The following is a 19,766-nucleotide window of genomic DNA, read 5'->3' as shown; positions in this document are numbered from 1 at the left end:
GAGGCGTTGAATGCACGCGGTGGTTCTTCACTTCCTGGTTAAAGATGGCGGATGAGAATGAGACAGCGCCGAAGCCGGAGAAAGAAGAGGAGGTAGAAGAAGACCATGGACACTGCAGTGATTGCGAAAATGAAGAGCATCACTTTGATGATGGGTAAGGGTGCAAACTTGTTTTTGTAGCATTATAGAAAATGTGTCATGCTCTTGCGCTCGTTTTAAAGATACGATGCGAGCTAAGCTTGAGTATACCAATTCAACTAATCCCTCCCACTTTCTTTTGGACGATTGGTGATAACGGTTTACTAATTGCCTGCTTGTCGCTCTGATTGGATCTAAATTGGGTATTTTCCTGTTGTGGGCGGGGTTTCATGCCATTCCTCTGTTGCTTTTATCGCGAGGCATAGTTAACTACCATTGGTCACTGTACAAGAAATTGAACCCATTATTATGATACATTAAATACAGTTATGCGGTGAAGACCAACACAAATCAGATTGTAGTACAACATTAAACTGGAACACTTGGCATTCGAATAGAGAACAGCGTCCAAATGTTAAATACCACGTCGTAAGTCAAATGCGAAACTAATAACGTTAGCTAACTAGCTAGCCAGCTATGCCTTTTTACGACGATGACTTGTTAGCTAGCTGACTCCCGAACTTGTGACACTGTCAAAAACAATCAGCATATTATTTACCCTGATGATGCATCGTTTGTTTTCCTTTTCAGCACAGCAACACCAGCATGATAGGTGCTAATTTATTTAGCATAGTTGGTTCATTCCCACCATGCGCTGCATTTTCTGTCCCCAGGAAATGTCTCTTCTTATTTAGTGTAAAATGTGGATTCCAAAAGGCTTTAAATATATGGTCGGGTGTACTTTACCATAACACAAAAATATGGCCCTTGAAAGTGAATGTTATGCATTTTTGAACATTATTTATCAACTTCCATGAGAAATGTAAGCCCTTGTTAAATTATCTTATCAATAACGTTTTTTCCATGGTTATTGTATTTTTTTATTTAAGATTTTCTTTGTGTCCCTGATAGTTTGTTGTAATTCTGCATTTAAGAAAACAATATTTTTCTAAAATGACACCACATTCAGGAAGTTGCATAATTTCTTTGGTGGGAAAACGGTGGTGCAAATGTACAACAATATAAACACACATTTTTATCTATTTTTCCATGCTTCATGTTGTTAGTCTGAATGGCCCACTCATACATTTCTACCCTGTTAGGCTAATTTATAGAGAACTAACCACATTTCATATGTTTAATAGAAAAGTTAAAATCCGGTTCAAGTGTTCACTATTATGCTAGCTCAATCTTGCGCACTCACAGAGCTATGGCTAATTTGAGTTCAAATTTCCACCCAGTTAGATTCCCCCCCCAAAGAAAATAAGTGCCAGAGTTTGAGCTCTAGAGCTCCCTTATTTTGCCAGGAGAAAATGAAAGTAACTACTCAACATTCCTTCTGTAAATTGCAGGGTTGACCTAACCATATAGTGACATGTAGCTAGCTTGCTATTTGTTTATCTGGGATGCAACCATTGTCAAAACTCCCTTGCTTGCATTGAAGCTATATTTGTTCTGCCAACAATCAACAACAACCAATTTAAACTGGGTGTGGATTACAGCCCTTGTGTGGCTTGACGATGTCAGCGTGTATGCGAGCATCTGGAACCCTGCTAGGTAGATAAGTTAGCTATCAAATATTAATGTTAACGTTAGTTAGCTAAATGAAATGAAAGGGTGAATGGTTCTGGATGGTAGTTAGGCTCAACTGCTAGAATGGAAGCCTGTCGAATAAGCCATTGAATGCTTGGTCGTCTATTGTTCCTGTCAGTGTCCCCTTAACATCCCTCATACACACGTACACACAGACGCATAGCCACACATACTCCCCCCCGGGATCATGTGATTCACCATCTGTCCTGGTGCTACAAATACAGGCCAGTCCCTAGCCTCACTCCCCTCTTGGAAGCTAATGGGATTATCCCCTGTTCTTGTAAGTATGCTGCTGTCTCCCTGTCCTGCCCAGGAAATGGGGGTGGGGGCTCTTCTAGAGTCATTGATGATCAGGGGATGGAGGAATAACTCCAACCAATTTAAACTAGCTTGGGGATGAACTGTAAGTTATGTGTTTTTGAGACGAAAGGTCACCACATGCTTGTTGCCAACATATCTTTAAAAAAAAACGGTGTATTCTAGGTTGGTAATGAAGAGGACTGAAACAGTTGTGGCACTCTCCTGGCCTATGGAAAGTCTTATAGTTACATGTTTTGTTTTTTTGTCCTATGGTAGTGAGAAGGGCCAGGGAGATGACAGCGGTGCCAAGAAGAAGAAAAACAAAAAGAAGAAGAAGAAGTCTGGGGCAAATAAAGAACCTGCTGAGGAGGATCCGCTAGCCAAGGTAGATGTATGTACATGTGTGTAGGCCACATGAGTGAGTGTGGGGGCAAATGTCTTTGCCTTGTGTTTGTGTCCCTCTGTTTGTTCCTTTTGCGAGAGTAGTGCTAGAAAGACCGACATTGACTTATTGTTCTGTAACTTTTGAAAACGGACTCTACAAAACTGAATGGAGATTAGTGGGTGTGTTTGTCTGTGTAGACATTGTTTTGCATTTGGCAATTTATTTCCTTTTCAACCCTACATTACTCTTTCTCTCTCTCTCTACACAGGTGAACTCGCTGCCTGCTGATAAGCTGCAGGAGATCCAAAAGGCCATTGAACTGTTTTCTGTAGGTCAGGGCCCTGCCAAAACCATGGAGGAGGCAAGCCGACGCAGCTACCAGTTCTGGGACACACAGCCCGTCCCCAAGCTAGGTATGACATTTGGCAGGGGTACAGAGATGTCTCCACAACCTCACTGTAGTGACTAGTAGGGATTAACACGGGTACCGGGTTACCGGGAACTGTACTGGGACCACTCTTCACATTTCCCCAAAAAATAAAATGACAAGACATGGTCCAAGCAAGAAATTACTAAATTTCCCCCAAATGTCACACTAATGCAATTCCACAAAATACACATGTGCAGTAGCAGATTGGCAAAAATAAAATGGCACAATATCCAAGCAGGTTGTCTCATGGAAGCCTTGAACCTAGCGTATTTACTTCACAAAGTCGCCATAAATTCAAAGTTCATGCATAATTGACACTGCCGGACTTCAGACGAGACCCGAATGCAGTTTAGATTTCTTATCAGAACTGAAAATTCAACCATGGTCTGACCCAAGCTCGGTGAGCTGAAAACCCGAGCCCTGGTCCGACATCACAGAAATGAAATGAACCTGAAAAAAAAGCCACATTTCTAGAAAACAGTAGCGGAGGCGGGCGGAAGCGGAGTAAAAAGAGATGAGAAAACAGCCATTGGGCCTAGAAAAAGCGCAGAGAGAGAACACACCATAGTGATGCAAGTGGCTTTTGGTTTTCACTCGCATAGCAGCCTGTTCTACTCCTGACCTAAAGCCTGTGACTTGTCTGATAATCAATGGGATTTTGTGTCACAGATTCGCTCTATATTTGGTTAATTGATCTCTGTCTGGACAAGTGGAAGTGGTAGCTCATTTATTCGTTTGCTGATCTTTCACTGATCAGAAACATTTAGTTTGCAAAAATGTAGCCTAAATCAAGTGTATTATTTATCTTTTGACTCAAGTAGTAGCCTTATAGAGCCTAGGCTATTGTCCTATCATCCCAATCCCACTGAAACCCAAAATTCTGACTCCTGTCTCACATGATCAAAGAACTGTATATATTTTTTAAGAGTTGGTCCCTGTTAAGATACCTTGATATTTAAACCATTTCCTGTCCATCTCCCTGTTATTCATGAGCTGATCTGCTATCTCTGTAATCATCAAGTCAATTTAGCCAAATAGGTTATATTCTGTCATTTGTTGAGTTTATCGAGCAAGCTTAGCGACTTTGGTCTTTGACTTTTCTTTGGCTGCTGTTAAAGTTTTGAATGATTCGACAATGCTATGGCCTACTCGGGGTGTACTCTGTGCGTGCTGAGCACGCTCAGTGTCGAGCCTAGATCTACCGCTTAATTAGTTGAGGAACATAATAACGCTCTGAATTTTTGAACGGCCTGTTTCGCAATTCAGAACAACGTTATTGGTGATCAAAGTCCCATACACACTCGCCCTAGTTAGATAACCTATGGCCTCTACAAGTTTGTCTATCATCCCATCTGGTAGTGCCTGTCTTGACTGCATCAATTCGATGTAAAGAAGCTAGCTATGTTAGCCAGCTAATTTTTAGCTAGCTATAGTGCATTCGGAAAGTATTCAGACCTCTTGGCTTTTTCCACATTTTGTTATGTTACAGGCTTATTTTAAAGTTGATTAAATATTTTTTTTCCTTATCAATCTACATACAATTATCCATAACGACAAAGCAAAAACTGGTTTTTAGAAATGTAAATATCACATTTACGTAAGTATTCAGACCCTTTACTTAGTACTTTGTTGATATACCTTTGGCAGCGATTACAGCCTCCAGGCTTCTTGGGTATGACGCTACAACCTTGGCACATTCTTCTCTGCAGATCCTCTCAAGCTCTGTCAGGTTGGATGGGGAGCGTTGCTGCACAGCTATTTTCAGGTCTCTCCAGAGATGTTCGATCGGGTTCAAGTTCGGGCTCTGGCTAGGCCACTCAAGGACATTCAGAGACTTGTCCCGAAGCCACTCCTGCATTGTCTTGGCTGTGTACTTAGGGTCATTGTCTTGTTGGAAGGTGAACCTTCGACCCAGTCAGGTCCTGAGCACTCTGGAGCAGGTTTTCATCAAGGATCTCTCTGTCTTTTGCTTCGTTCATCTTTCCCTTGATCCTGACTTGTCTCCCTACCGCTGAAAAACATCCCCAGAGCATGATGCTGCCACCACCTTGCTTCACCGTAGGAGTGGTGCCAGGTTTCCTCCAGACGTGCCGCTTGGCATTCAGGCCAAAGAGTTCAATCTTGGTTTCATCAGACCAGAGAATCTTGTTTCTCATGATCTGAGAGTCCTGAGAGCAAACTCCAAGCAGGCTTTTTACTGAGGAGTGGTTTCTGTCTGTCCACTCCACCATAAAGGCCTGATTGTTGGAGTGCTGCAGAGATGGTTGTCCTTCTGGAAGGTTCTCTCATCTCCACAGAGGAACTCTGCAGCTCTGTCAGTGACCATCATGTTCTTGGTCACCTCCCTGACTAAGGCCCTTCTCCCCCGATTGCTCAGTTTGGCCGGGCATCCAGCTCTCGGAAGAGTCTTGGTGGTTCCAAACTTGTTCCATTTTTTTTATTTTCACCTTTATTTAACTAGGTAGGCCAGTTGGGAACAAGTTCTCATTTACAACTGCGACCTGGCCAAGATAAAGCAAAGCAGTGCGACAAAAACAACAACAGAGTTAGACATGGGATTAGCAAACGTACAGTCAATAACACAATAGAAAAATCTATGTACAGTGTGTGCAAATGTAGTAAGATTAAGGAGGTAAGGCAATAAATAGGCCATAGTGGCGGAATAATTACAATTTAGCATTAACACTGGAGTGATGGATGTGCAGATGATGATGTGCAAGTAGAGATGCTGGGGTGCAAAATAGTAAAAAATAACAATATGGGGATGAGGTGGTTGGGTGGGCTATTTACAGATGGGCTGTGTACAGGTGCAGTGATCGGTAAGCTGCTCTGACGCTGATGCTTAAAGTTAGTTATGGAGATATTTCTCCAGCTTCAGTGATTTTTGCAATTCGTTCCAGTCATTGGCAGCAGAGAACTGGAAGGAAAGGCAGCCAAAGCAGGTGTTGGCTTTGGGGATGACCAGTGAAATATACCTGCTGGAGCGTGTGCTACGGGTGGGTGTTGCTATGGTGACCAGTGAGCTGAGATAAGGCGGGGGTTTACCTAGCAAAGACTTATAGATGACCTGGAGCCAGTGGGTTTGGCGACGAATATGTAGTGAGGGCCAGCCATCGAGAGCATACAGGTCGCAGTGGTGGGTAGTATATAGGGCTTTGGTGACAAAATGGATGGCACTGTGATAGACTGCATCCAATTTGCTGAGTACAGTGTTGGAAGCTATTTTGTAAATGACATCGCCGAAGTCAAGCATTGGTAGGATAGTCAGTTTTACGAGGGCATGTTTGGCAGCATGAGTGAAGGAGGCTTTGTTGTCATATAGGAAGCTGATTCTAGATTTAATTTAGGATTGGAGATGCTTGATGTGAGTCTGGAAGGAGAGTTTACAGTCTAACCAGACACCTAGGTATTTGTAGTTGTCCACATATTCTAAGTCAGAACCGTCCAGAGTAGTGATGCTAGTCGAGCGGGCGGGTGCGAGCAGCAATCGTTTGAAGAGCATGCATTTAGTTTTACTTGCATTTAAGAGCAGTTGGAGGTCACGGAAGGAGAGTTGTATGGCATTGAAGCTCGTCTGGAGGTTAGTTAACACAGTGTCCAAAGAAGGGCCAGAAGTATACAGAATGGTGTCGTCTGCGTAGAGGTGGATCAGAGAATCACCAGCAGCAAGAGCGACATCATTGATGTATACAGAGAAGAGATTCGGCCCGAGAATTGAGCCCTGTGGCACCCCCATAGAGACTGCCAGAGGTCCGGACAACAGGCCCTCCGATTTGACACACTGAACTCTGTCTGAGAAGTAGTTGGTGAACCAGGCGAGGTAGTCATTTGAGATACTAAGGCTGTTGAGTCTGCTGATAAGAATGCGGTGATTGGCAGAGTCAAAAGCCTTGGCCAGGTCGATGAAGACGGCTGCACAGTACTGTCTTTTATCAATGGTGGTTATGATATCATTTAGAACCTTGAACGTGGCTGGGGTGCACCCATGACCAGCTTGGAAACCAGATCGCATAGTGGAGAAGGTACGGTGGGATTTGAAATGGTCGGTGATTCCATTTAAGAATGATGGAGGCCACTGTGTTCTTGGGGACATTTTTTGCTACCCTTCCCCAGATCTCTACCTCGACACAATCCTGTCTCGGTGCTCTACAGACAATTCCTTCGACCTCATGGCTTGGTTTTTGCTCTGACATGCACTGTCAACTGTGGGACCTTTATATAGACAGGTGTGTGCCTTTCCAAATCATGTCCAATCAATTGAATTTACCACAGGTGGACTCCAAGTTGTAGAAACATCACAAGGATGATCAATGGGAACAGGATGCACCTGAGCTCAATTTCGAGTCTAATAGCAAAGGGTCTGAATACTTATGTAAACTTATGTATTTTTATGCATTTGCGAAGATTTCTAAAAACCTGTTTTCGCTTTTTCATTATGGGGTATTCTGTGTAGATTGATGAGAACCCTCCCCAATTTAATCAATTTTAGAATAAGGCTGTAACGTGGAAAAAGTCAAGGGGGCTGAATACTTTCCTAATGCACTGTACCTAGGCTATTTGAGGCTATTTTGCTGCTCTTCCTGTCCTTGTTTACTACAACTCCATTCAGAATAAACAACAGCCTACCTGATGATTGCTTGGTGTAGCTTTCACCTTCTCATTTAGCTAAATTAACTCTGTAATTTAATAATTCCATTTTGCATTGATTAGAGATCTCCCAAGTTGCTTGCTACACATGGAGCTAGTGCCATGTTGATTGGTTGACTATAATAACAAAAGCGTGTAACCAGTATAGGCTACGTTGTCTTTTTTTATGGGGCGCACGTCATAAAAACTACATTCAAAAGGTTGTTTTATTGACTTAAGAATTTCAAATGTCATGGTATATCCGTGTCACAAACTGAAAAATGTGTATATATATATATATATATATATATATATATATATATATATATATAAATAAATAAATAAATAAATAAATGCAACATGCAACAATTTCATTGATTTTACTGAGTTACAGTTCATAAAAGGAAATCAGTCAATTGAAATGAATTCATTAGGCCCTAATCATATGACTGGGAATACAGACATGTGTCTGTTGGTCACAGATTCCAAAAAAAAAAGTATGGGTGTGTATCAGAATCAGTCTGTATCTGGAGTGACCACAATTTGCCTCATGCAGCGTGACACATCTCTTTCGCATGGAGTTGATCAGGCTGTTGATTGGCCTGTGGAATGTTGTCCCGCTCCTCTTCAATGGCTGTGCGAAGTTGCTGGATATTGGTGGGAACTGGAACACGCTGTCGTACGCGTCGATCCAGAGCATCACAAACATGCTCAATGGGTGACAAGTCTGATTATGCAGGCCATGGAAGAATTATTAATTGTCTGTAATTTATACCTGCCCATACCATAATCCCACCGCCATCATGGGGCACTCTGTTCACAATGTTGACATCAGCAAATCGCTGGCCCACACGATGCCATACACGAGACCTGCCTGGTACAGTCGAAACTGGGGTTCAGCCGTGAAGAGCACACATTTCCAGCTTGACAGTGGCTATCGAAGGTGAGCATTTGGCCAGTGAATTCGGTTGCAGCGCTGAACTGCAGTCAGGTGAAGACCCTGGTGAGGACAGCGAGCACGCAGATGAGCTTCCCTGAGACTGTTTCTGACAATTTCTGCAGAAATTATTTGTTTGTTCAAACCCACAGTTTAATCACCTGTCTGGGTGGCTGGTCTCGGACGATCCTGCAGGTGAAGAAGCCAGATGTGGAGGTCCTGGGCTGGCGTGGTTACACATGGTCTGCTGTTGTGAGGCCGGTTGGACGTACTGCCAAATTCTCTAAAATGATGTTGGAGGCTTATGGTAGAGAAATTAACATTAAATTCTCTGTCAACAGCTCTGGTGGACATTCCTGCAGTCAGCATTCCAATTGCATGCTCCCTAAAAACTTGAGACATCTGTGGCGTGGTGAAACATAACTTTACATTTTAGTGGCCTTTTATTGTCCTCAGCACAAGGTGCACCTGTGTAATGATCATGCTGTTTAATCAGCTTCTTGATATGCCACACCTGTCAGGTGGATGGATTATCTTGGCAAAGGAGAAATGCTCACTAACAGGGATGTAAACATATTTGTGCATAACATTTGAGAGAGAGAAGCTTTTTGTGCATATGAAACATTTCTGGGATCTTTTGTTTCAGCTCATGAAACATTTGACCTAGACTTTGCATGTTTTTATTTTTGTTCAGTGTAGATTAATTACATTTAGACAGGCTTTTCATTGTTAAAATAGGCATCTGATTTTATTTTTTTTATTCTAAAAAGTGGTAGTGACCTGAGGAGATTTGATATGAGTAGTCCAATTGGGCCCTATGTTTTTGGATTAAACCTCCTATAATGGCTTCCAAGTGACGCAGAGGTCTAAGGTATTGCATCTCAGTGCTAGAGGCGTCACTACAGACACTGGTTCGATCCCGGGGTAAGGTTTGGCCGGGGTAGGCCGTCATTATAAAATAAGAACAAATTCTTATCTGACTTTCCTAGTTAAAGGTTAAATTAAAAAAAGTATGCTTTGTATATTTACATTGAATATGCAGATTGCTAATAACCTCTTACATTGCGTTTTGTTGTTTACCTTAGGGGAGATGGTGACATCACATGGTTCCATCGAGCCTGACAAAGACAACATCCGGGAGGAGCCCTACAGCCTTCCTCCAGGCTTCACGTGGGACGCCTTGGACCTGGGCAACGCCGCTGTGGTGAGCAGGCTCCTCTACAACCCCTCCACCCCAGACTGAGTGTCCCAAAACAATATAGTGATAGCAATCAAAATACTTCACTTGTGGTTATTCCAACAGCTGACACCACTTTACCCTACTCAATTTAACCCTAGACCTTTTTCCCATGGCTCAGTCTCTTACTCTTCCTCCTCTTAGCTGAAGGAGCTGTACACTCTGCTCAATGAGAACTACGTGGAGGATGATGACAACATGTTCCGCTTCGACTACTCTCCAGAGTTCCTGCTCTGGTAACTCTTTATTTCTTAGCTACGTCACCTTTGTTACTCAGCTAGTCTCATTTATGTAACAATCTCTTTCAATAGAGAGCTATTTTATGTTAGTTGTGTCATCTTTTAAAGGCAGGAGTTGTTTTCTGACCAGGAAAACTTGGCCCTCAGGTTTTCTTTCATAGTTGGGAACTGACCTGCAATTGTAATGTCTCTCTCTGTCAGGGCTCTGCGCCCCCCCGGCTGGCTGCCCCAGTGGCACTGTGGGGTGAGGGTGAACTCCAACCAGAAGCTGGTGGGCTTCATCAGTGCCATCCCTGCCAACATCCGCATCTATGACCAGTCAGTGAATATGCATCATGCTCTTGTTCAAACACTTTTATTACTCCCATACACTGTAGTATTTTAATATAGCTAACAATAGGAATGTAATATTAATTTGCTCCTTGACTATATCATTTCATGTGTTAATTTGCTGTAAGAAGTCAGACATTAAGAGGCCTTTGTCACTTTAGACTGTTTTTGTCATTTAGAGATAAGAAGATGGTGGAGATCAACTTTCTGTGCGTCCACAAGAAGCTGCGCTCCAAGCGGGTAGCGCCAGTCCTGATCCGAGAGATCACCAGACGGGTCAACCTGAAGGGCATCTTCCAGGCTGTCTACACCGCTGGCGTGGTACTGCCCAAACCCGTGGGCACCTGCAGGTGGGTCACTGAGAGACATACCAACCACACCACACCAGACAGATACCCATCCAACCAAATGCATATGCTCTTAAACACAAAAACAAAGTGATTATAAAATCTGTTATCTGTATAGGTACTGGCATCGCTCTCTGAACCCACGCAAGCTGATCGAGGTGAAGTTCTCTCACCTGAGCCGGAACATGACTATGCAACGCACCATGAAGCTGTACCGTCTGCCTGAGGTGAGTCAGTGAGCAAAGCTCCATCTAGAGGTTATCCTCTGCACAACACCCGAACGCTCAGCCATCACCTGATGCCTCTATTTGAAATGTCTATTGTGTTGACATAAAACTCTCCATTGAAAAGGATTGCCATGACCTTCCATCTCCTTCTCTCCAGTCCCCAAAGACGTCTGGCTTGCGGCCGATGACCAGGAAGGATGTTCCGGCGGTGCATCGCCTGCTCCTGGAGTACCTGAGCCAGTTCCACCTGGCCCCCGTCATGAGCCCCGAGGAGGTGGAGCACTGGTTGCTGCCCCAGGAGAGCATCATCGACACCTACCTGGTCGTAGTCAGTACCATTGATAAAACGTACACTACCGTAGACACCTATAACATTACAACACCTTACACGCTTAGTATATATGGTATACACTAAGTAGACCATTACACACGACCATATATGGACAGCTACCCAGATAGCCTCTAGACACTTCTACCTCTAGACAACATTGTTCACATTATGTCAGAGCTCTGGAAATGCATTTCACACACATCTAAAATGGAGTGAATGTAAAGTCGGAGGATGTGTGTCTTCTCCCTGTGGCAGTCCTCTGGGGGCAAGGTGACGGACTTCCTGAGCTTCTACACGCTCCCCTCTACTATTATGAACCATCCAGTGCACCGCAGCCTTAAGGCAGCCTACTCCTTCTACAACGTGCACACCACCACCACCCTGCTGGACCTGATGTCTGACGCGCTCATTCTGGCCAAGTCGGTGAGTTGGTCCTCTTCAGGGGGTTGGGGGTCAAATGGGAGTTGGATTTGAGTACCAGGTCAAATATTTACTGTGTACACTGAGTATATCAAACATTAGGAATACTCCTAATATAGCGTTGCACCCCCACTTATTTGCTCTCAGAACAGCCTCAATTTGTCACAGGGATGTTGGCCCATGTTGACTCCAATACGTCCCACAGTTGTGTCAAGTTGGCTTGATGTCCTTTGGGTGGTGGACCGTGCTTGATACACACAGGAAAATGTTGTGTGAAAAATCCAGCAGCATTGCAGTTCTTGACACAAACTGGTGTGCCTGTTACGTACTACCATACCCGTTCAAAGGCAGTTAAATATTTTGTCTTGCCCATTCACCCTCTGAATGGCACACATATCTTAGTTGTCTCAACTTAAAATCCTTTTAGTCGGTCTCCTCCCATTGATCTACACTGATTTGAAGTGGATTTAACAGGTGACATCAATAAGGGATCATTGCTTTCATCTGGATTCACCTGGTCAGTCTGTCATGGAAAGAGCAGGTGTTCTTAATGTTTTGTATACTCAGATAAAGATGAATTATACACAACTCAATCCCTCTCCGCTATCTCTCTGTATCCCCCTCTCTCACCCCTATCTATTGTCAATATCCAGAAAGGGTTTGACGTTTTCAATGCACTGGACCTGATGGAGAATAAGACTTTCCTTGAGAAGCTCAAGTTTGGCATCGGAGACGGAAATCTACAGTATTATCTGTACAATTGGAAGTGTCCTAGCATGGGATCAGAGAAGGTGCGTCATGATGCCCATAGTTCACATTGACTGATAGTTCAGTCAGTTCCTAGAGAGATGACTCTTTTTCGCATTGATATAAATTATCCATGGTAATATGACGATATTGAAAGAGTTTTGTGTTACCTAGACTGTACTGTAAACCAATGGGTCATTAGATCATGCCTATGGCGATATCCACCACTAAGAGCTAAATAGTTATTTTTTTCTAGTACAAAAGGAGGAAGTGTAATGAGAGAGGGAGGGAACCATTGACTTGATTATCTTGCTATCACAGTTAAGCCAGGCAGAGAAGTATACAGGCCTCACAGAACTCATCGTGTGTGTTCTCATTTTAACTTATGGTGAAACTATCATAAGCTTCCTTTTTCTGTGGTTCACAGGTTGGCTTAGTACTACAGTGACATCCCTCTTCACCCCCCCACTGAGCGTCACAGTTAGGCCAGGAGACCACAAAACGCACTGACCACCTGACAGATGGACCGATGGACTTCCTGCTTCAGGAAAGAGAACCCACCGCCCATTTTTACTTCTTGACCTTTGAACTTTGACCTGCACTACCGCTGCCAGGCAGGGAGTCGGGGGAGTTGGTCCTTCTCCACGCTCTCTCTCCCTCCCATCACATGGACCTTAAGCCATTTTAGTTACCATCCCAACTGAAGTCTGTCATGATTGTACCAGATATCTTATACACACAATGCACAATTCGCCAAATAACACACGCGTGTAACTACACAACATACATGTACTGTAAGACAAACATGATAGGAAAATTATACTAACACATACTGACCCAGGGGTGGGCAACTCAAGTCCTCGGGGGCCTGATTGGTGTCACAGTTTTTCTCCATCCCTAGCAAACACAGCTGATTTAATCAAATTGCATTCTAAACTGAAGATCATGATTAGGTGATTATTGGAGTCAGGTGTGTTAGCTGTGGCTGGGGCAAAACTGGGACACCAATCAGGCCCTCGAGGACTGGAATTGCCCACCCCTGCACTAGACGCTAACATTTTGTATTCCTTCATGTGTGCGATGCGCTTTTTCAAAACAAATCTCTCATCATCCCCGAAGTACAGTGTTAGAGAGAAAAAAATCGAAACAATCAAAAACATTTAAAAAGGAAGAACTAAACAAAAAATATATAAGGTAATTAATATCCGAAGTGGACACAAGACAAGGGCTTCTGTCAATGTTTTTATTCTTTTGGTATTGAGGCTTGAAACTGCAGATTTACTATCAACCCCTCAATTTTCTTCAATGTAGGCGTTCTAGACTTGACTCTGTACACAGCTGACCGAGGGGTAAATGAGGGGTTTTGTCCTTCATCTTTTTTTTTTAATATATATATTTTTTTGTCCCATCTTTACTAACTGTCGTGACTCATTCAGAAGCCCTGTTCAGAAGAAAATACAACGATGACCGTTTAAATGGAACAGCTGTCAACAAGAACTTAGTAGTTCGGACTTATTTTTTTTAGTTTTCAGAAAAAGCTGCGGTCAGGAGAGCAGATATTTGGAGTAGGGAAATGGTTGGGTGGGGGCTGCTGAGACGGGGCATGGAAGGGACTGGATACTGTTTGTTGGTATAACACCTCTGAAATTGAGAATTGAAACTGTCAAGGATTCTGGGACCTGGGCCGGGGAGGGGGCGGGGTAACACCCCAAGTAAACGTTTTGTTTTTATGTAGAGTGTTGGATGGGATGCAAACCGAAATTAATAACGGGTCTCATGGTTTTATGATGCAGGAAAACAAATGTGAAGATGCAGGGGAATTTTTGTGCAAAATAAAATATAGAAGTTGCTGTGAGGTTTTGTAATGGTTGCTCTCAGGTGATTTCTATCCTTTAGTTTATCATGAAGATATTCACTGAGTTACTTCTGCCTTACCCATCACCCCTTGGTGGTCAAATTCGACTTAAGAGGTGTGACTCCAAAATCAGTCAAAACAATTCATTTGGATTCTTGTTATACTTGTGTTTCTTGTTCTGTAAATAATTTCCCATTAACCATTTGGTTTGAGTTTGCTATTTTAGTGCAGACATAAAGGTTATAACGTTCAAAGGAATTTCACAAAAAATGGTTTCAGACTACAATCATCTTTATAATTACTGCACCAGTGCCCAAAATGGATGTATACTGAACAAAAATATAAACACAACATGCAACAATTTCATTGATTTTATTGAGTTACAGTTCGTATAAGGAAATCAGTCAATTGAAATAAATTCATTAGGCCCTAATCTATGAATTGCATATGTCTGGGAATACAGATATGCATCTGTCGGTGACATATCTTAAAAAAAAGAAAGGAAGGGCCTCATAATGGCCTCAGGATCTCATGGTATTTCTGTTCATTCAAATTGCCATCGATAAAATGCGTTTGTGTTCGTGTTCTGGAGCTTATGCCTGCCCATACCATAATCCCACCATGGGGCACTCTATTCACAACGTTGACATCACCAAGCCGCTCGCCCACATGACACCATACACGTGGCCTGCGGTTGTGAGGCCGGTTGGACGTACTGCCAAATTCTCTAAACAACGTTGGAGGCTTATGGTAGAGAAATTAACATTCAATTTTCTGGCAACAGTTCTGGTGGACATTCCTGCAGTCAGCATGCCAATTACACACTCCCTCAACTTGAGACATCTGTGGCATTGTGTTGTGTGACAAAACCACATTTTAGAGTGGCCTTTTATTGTCCTACCACAAGGTGCACCTGTGGATTATCTTGGCAAGGGAGAAATGCTCACTAACAGGGATATAAACAAATTTGAGCACATTTGAGAGAAGTACGTTTTTTGTGAGTATGGAACATTTCTGTGATCTTTTAGTTCAACTCATGAAACGGCACACTTTACATGTTGCGTTTTATTTTTGTTGAGTGTATATTTGATCAACAAAACAGAATTGTATCCATAGTGTCATGCACAAACATCTAATTTACCTCTCATGGAGATATAACATTTGTAAGGCACGACACACTCCAATTCCACCACTGTTAATACTTTCCTCTGACTTAAAGACTTGGCCGTCTATCTTAATGTATTTAGTAAAGGTCGGCCTTTTGCTATGTGGTGACACTGCAGCATACACCCAAGCCAATCACTAAAAGTACAGATTCTTTAACTTTCTTTGTGTATTATTAATTGCTTGTGAGGCCAACTTGTATATACTATAAATTGTATCCTTGCTATGCCACATGTTATTTTAACCACTACATTACACACCGTGACCTCTGTTTTAGGTTCTTACTGGCTCCCAGACAACTATACCACTAGCTTTCTGAAATCATTGGTTTAGGATTCGAGATTGATCTGAACCTGCAGCTCTCAGATAAGACCGGTTTGGCAACTTAACGTTCTGATTAGATCAAGATAACCTGAAGAAAGAGGACCTTTTGAGACTTTATATTACTATGCAGGTAGGTTATGTTATGGCCTTTTCAACTTTGCTCTTTTTCTTTGATTGTTTCAGATCTGTTGAAACTGAAAAAATATAAAATGCGTAAGAGTTGATCAGATATAGATGGAAAACAAAGTTACAAATACATGCATTCCCTCGTTTTCACGATTCACAGAACTAAAAATCATCAGGTTCCCTTTAAATTGTCTTTATAATATCTTTAGGTTTTTAATAAATTAGATGGTTAGAACATAACATTACAACATCATTACAATCATTCCTAGTAAGGACATGATGAAAAATATCAATGATGATGTAATTGTAGCATTGTAAAACCTCTCTCCCCTTCCTCCCTCTCAGTTATAAGCATTCTACCTTCCTCACCAAACAACCCTTGTCCTTATATCATGAAAAGGATGGACATTGTGGTGGTTAATTTCTGCATTACCAAATGAGGAGAGTTACAAACACACCAGTCTGAGTTAAACTACATATTTAATAATTAAGATACTCTCGAATGAACCAGGAAGGTCTCTACACAACAATACAATGAGCTTTTTATACCAAAGAATCCACCCCTTCAACGTACATTGACGAACCACAAAAGTTAAGTTTTGTCTGAAAGATACCTATAAAACATAATAGACAGCAACTGCCTGTTGTGTCCTGGGGTAAGGAAATATTTTTGTCTTTAAATCTCTTCAGCTCTTGAGCATACTATTGTTTTCCAAGGACGTTCTTGCAGAGAGGGTTGGCAGCATCAGTTCCTCTTCACTTCACAGGATTGATCTCACTGATTCATGGAGAGGGTACGTGGATCTGGGTGGGTCACACTCCCTTAGATTAAGTGCTTACGATCAGTTGATCACTATCTATAATAGCTTATGCTTGACTATCACAGAAAACAACGAGCTCACAGAACAGGGCTCCGGGCAGCCGAGCGGAAATGGAGGAAAACTCGCCTCCCTGCGAACCTGGCATCCTTTCACTCCCTCCTCTCTACATTCTCCTCTTCTGTCTCTGCTGCTAAAGCCACTTTCTACCACTATAAATTCCAAGCATCTGCCTCTAACCCTAGGAAGCTCTTTGCTACCTTCTCCTCCCTCCTGAATCCTCCCCCCCCCCCCCTCCTCCCTCTCTGCGGATGACTTCGTCAACCATTTTGAAAAGAAGGTTGACGATATCCGATCCTCGTTTGCTAAGTCAAACGACACTGCTGGTCCTGCTCACACTGCCCTACCCTGTGCTTTGACCTCTTTCTCCCCTCTCTCTCCAGATGAAATCTCGCGTCTTGTGACGGCCGGCCGCCCAACAACCTGCCCACTTGACCCTATCCCCTCCTCTCTTCTCCAGACCATTTCCGGAGACCTTCTCCCCTTCCTCACCTCGCTCATCAACTCATCCTTGACCGCTGGCTACGTCCCTTCCGTCTTCAAGAGAGCGAGAGTTGCACCCCTTCTGAAAAAAACCTACACTCGATCCCTCCGATGTCAACAACTACAGACCAGTATCCCTTCTTTCTTTTCTCTCCAAAACTCTTGAACGTGCCGTCCTTGGCCAGCTCTCCTGCTATCTCTCTCAGAATGACCTTCTTGATCCTAATCAGTCAGGTTTCAAGACTGGGCATTCAACTGAGACTGCTCTTCTCTGTGTCACGGAGGCTCTCCGCACTGCTAAAGCTAACTCTCTCTCCTCTGCTCTCATCCTTCTAGACCTATCTGCTGCCTTTGATACTGTGAACCATCAGATCCTCCTCTCCACCTTCTCCGAGTTGGGCATCTCCGGCGCGGCCCACGCTTGGATTGCGTCCTACCTGACAGGTCGCTCCTACCAGGTGGCGTGGCGAGAATCTGTCTCCGCACCATGCGCTCTCACCACTGGTGTCCCCCAGGGCTCTGTTCTAGGCCCTCTCCTATTCTCGCTATACACCAAGTCACTTGGCTCTGTCATATCCTCACATGGTCTCTCCTATCATTGCTATGCAGACGACACACAATTAATCTTCTCCTTTCCCCCTTCTGATAACCAGGTGGCGAATCGCATCTCTGCATGTCTGTCAGACATATCAGTGTGGATGACGGATCACCAGCTCAAGCTGAACCTCGGCAAGACGGAGCTGCTCTTCCTCCCGGGGAAGGACTGCCCGTTCCATGATCTCGCCATCACGGTTGACAACTCCCTTGTGTCCTCCTCCCAGAGTGCTAAGAACCTTGGCGTGATCCTGGACAACACCCTGTCGTTCTCCACTAACATCAAGGCGGTGACCCGATCCTGTAGGTTCATGCTCTACAACATTCGCAGAGTACGACCCTGCCTCACACAGGAAGCGGCGCAGGTCCTAATCCAGGCACTTGTCATCTCCCGTCTGGATTACTGCAACTCGCTGTTGGCAGGGCTCCCTGCCTGTGCCATTAAACCCCTACAACTCATCCAGAACGCCGCAGCCCGTCTGGTGTTCAACCTTCCCAAGTTCTCTCACGTCACCCCGCTCCTCCGCTCTCTCCACTGGCTTCCAGTTGAAGCTCGCATCCGCTACAAGACCATGGTGATTGCCTACGGAGCTGTGAAAGGAACGGCACCTCCATACCTTCAGGCTCTGATCAGGCCCTACACCCAAACAAGGGCACTGCGTTCATCCACCTCTGGCCTGCTGGCCCCCCTACCTCTGAGGAAGCACAGTTCCCGCTCAGCCCAGTCAAAACTGTTCGCTGCTCTGGCACCCCAATGGTGGAACAAGCTCCCTCACGACGCCAGGACAGCGGAGTCAATCACCACCTTCCGGAGACACCTGAAACCCCACCTCTTTAAGGAATACCTAGGATAGGATAAAGTAATCCTTCTACCCCCCCCTTAAAAGATTTAGATGCACTATTGTAAAGTGGTTGTTCCACTGGATATCATAAGGTGAATGCACCAATTTGTAAGTCGCTCTGGATAAGAGCGTCTGCTAAATGACTTAAATGTAAATGTAAATATCGTTTAGGACCATGAGTGTGGCTGAGGTGCACTCATGACCAGCTCGGAAACCAGATTGAATAGCGGAGAAGGTACGGTGGGATTCGAAATGATCGGTGATCTGTTTGTTAACTTGGCTTTAGAAAGGCAGGGTAGGATAGATACAGGTCTGTAACAATGGATCTCAGGATCTCGTCACGGTATCTCTGCATTCAAATTGACATTGATAAAATACAATTGTGTACATTATCCATAGGTTATGCCTGCCCATACCATAACCCCACTGCCACCACGTTGAAATCCGCAAACCGCTTTCCCACACAACGACATGCACGTGGTCTGTGGTTTAACTCCGTTGGCCTTACTGCCAAGTTCTCTAAAACGACATTGGAGGCAGCTTAGGATAGAGAAATTAACATTCAAGCCTCTGGCAACAGATCTGGTGGACATTCCTGCAGTCAGCATGCCAATTGCACGTTCTCTCATCTTGAGACATCTGTGGCATTGTGTTGTGTGACAAAACCACAGATTTTAGAGTGGCCTTTTATTGTCCCCCAGCACAAGGTGCACCTGTGTAGTGATCATGACGTTTAATCAGCTTCTTGATATGCCACACCTGTCAGGTGGATGGATTATCTTGGCAAAGGAAAATACTGACAGGGATGTAAACAAATTTGAGCACAACATTTGAGACAAATAAGCATTTTGTGCATATGGAAAATGTATTTATTTCAGGTCATGGGACCAACACTTTACATGTTGCGTTCATATTTTTTTTCAGTGTATTTTGTCAGCTCTTTCAACCCTGTCAGGGGGCTGGTCAGAGCTATTACATTTTTATATTTATCCATTAAAAGCAAAGGGGTCGAGTCTCTGGGGAAACAATTATCTTTATGACATTTCCTCTCTGCTGTGTCCAGGCAAATGTTATGTGCAATTTATGACACCACCTATTTCAATATGAACAATTCACTTGTCTCGATCATTGGCACCATTACTGCTGAATAATTACAGTCAAATCTCTGTACACTGACTGGCCTCACACCGTTCTCTTTTTTGACGCCTGCGGC

At 43.6% G+C, this 19,766-nt stretch overlaps 1 protein-coding gene across 6 annotated transcripts; it reads left to right on the top strand.

Moving 5' to 3' along the window:
* On the top strand, positions 1 to 14,142 carry LOC100380640 (glycylpeptide N-tetradecanoyltransferase 1). 6 transcript variants are annotated; one of them, XM_014192456.2, is made up of 12 exons: positions 1 to 154; positions 2,308 to 2,416; positions 2,685 to 2,829; positions 9,495 to 9,613; positions 9,791 to 9,882; positions 10,087 to 10,203; positions 10,395 to 10,565; positions 10,681 to 10,789; positions 10,947 to 11,117; positions 11,376 to 11,543; positions 12,194 to 12,331; positions 12,715 to 14,142. In XM_014192456.2, the coding sequence occupies exons 1-12, from the start codon at positions 45 to 47 to the stop codon at positions 12,733 to 12,735; spliced, it is 1,470 nt and encodes a 489-aa protein (XP_014047931.1). In that variant the 5' UTR covers positions 1 to 44; the 3' UTR covers positions 12,736 to 14,142. The 6 variants fall into 6 exon arrangements, with proteins under 6 accessions (XP_014047931.1, XP_014047928.1, XP_014047927.1 ...); XM_014192453.2 differs by having other exon boundaries at positions 10,377 to 10,565; XM_014192452.2 differs by having other exon boundaries at positions 2,308 to 2,422; positions 10,377 to 10,565.
* The last annotated feature ends 5,624 nt before the right edge of the window (positions 14,143 to 19,766 follow it).

The sequence above is a fragment of the Salmo salar genome, chromosome ssa03, assembly GCF_905237065.1.
Source record: "Salmo salar chromosome ssa03, Ssal_v3.1, whole genome shotgun sequence".
Taxonomy (NCBI): Eukaryota; Metazoa; Chordata; class Actinopteri; order Salmoniformes; family Salmonidae; genus Salmo; species Salmo salar.
This window is presented reverse-complemented; position numbering and strand designations above follow the sequence as displayed.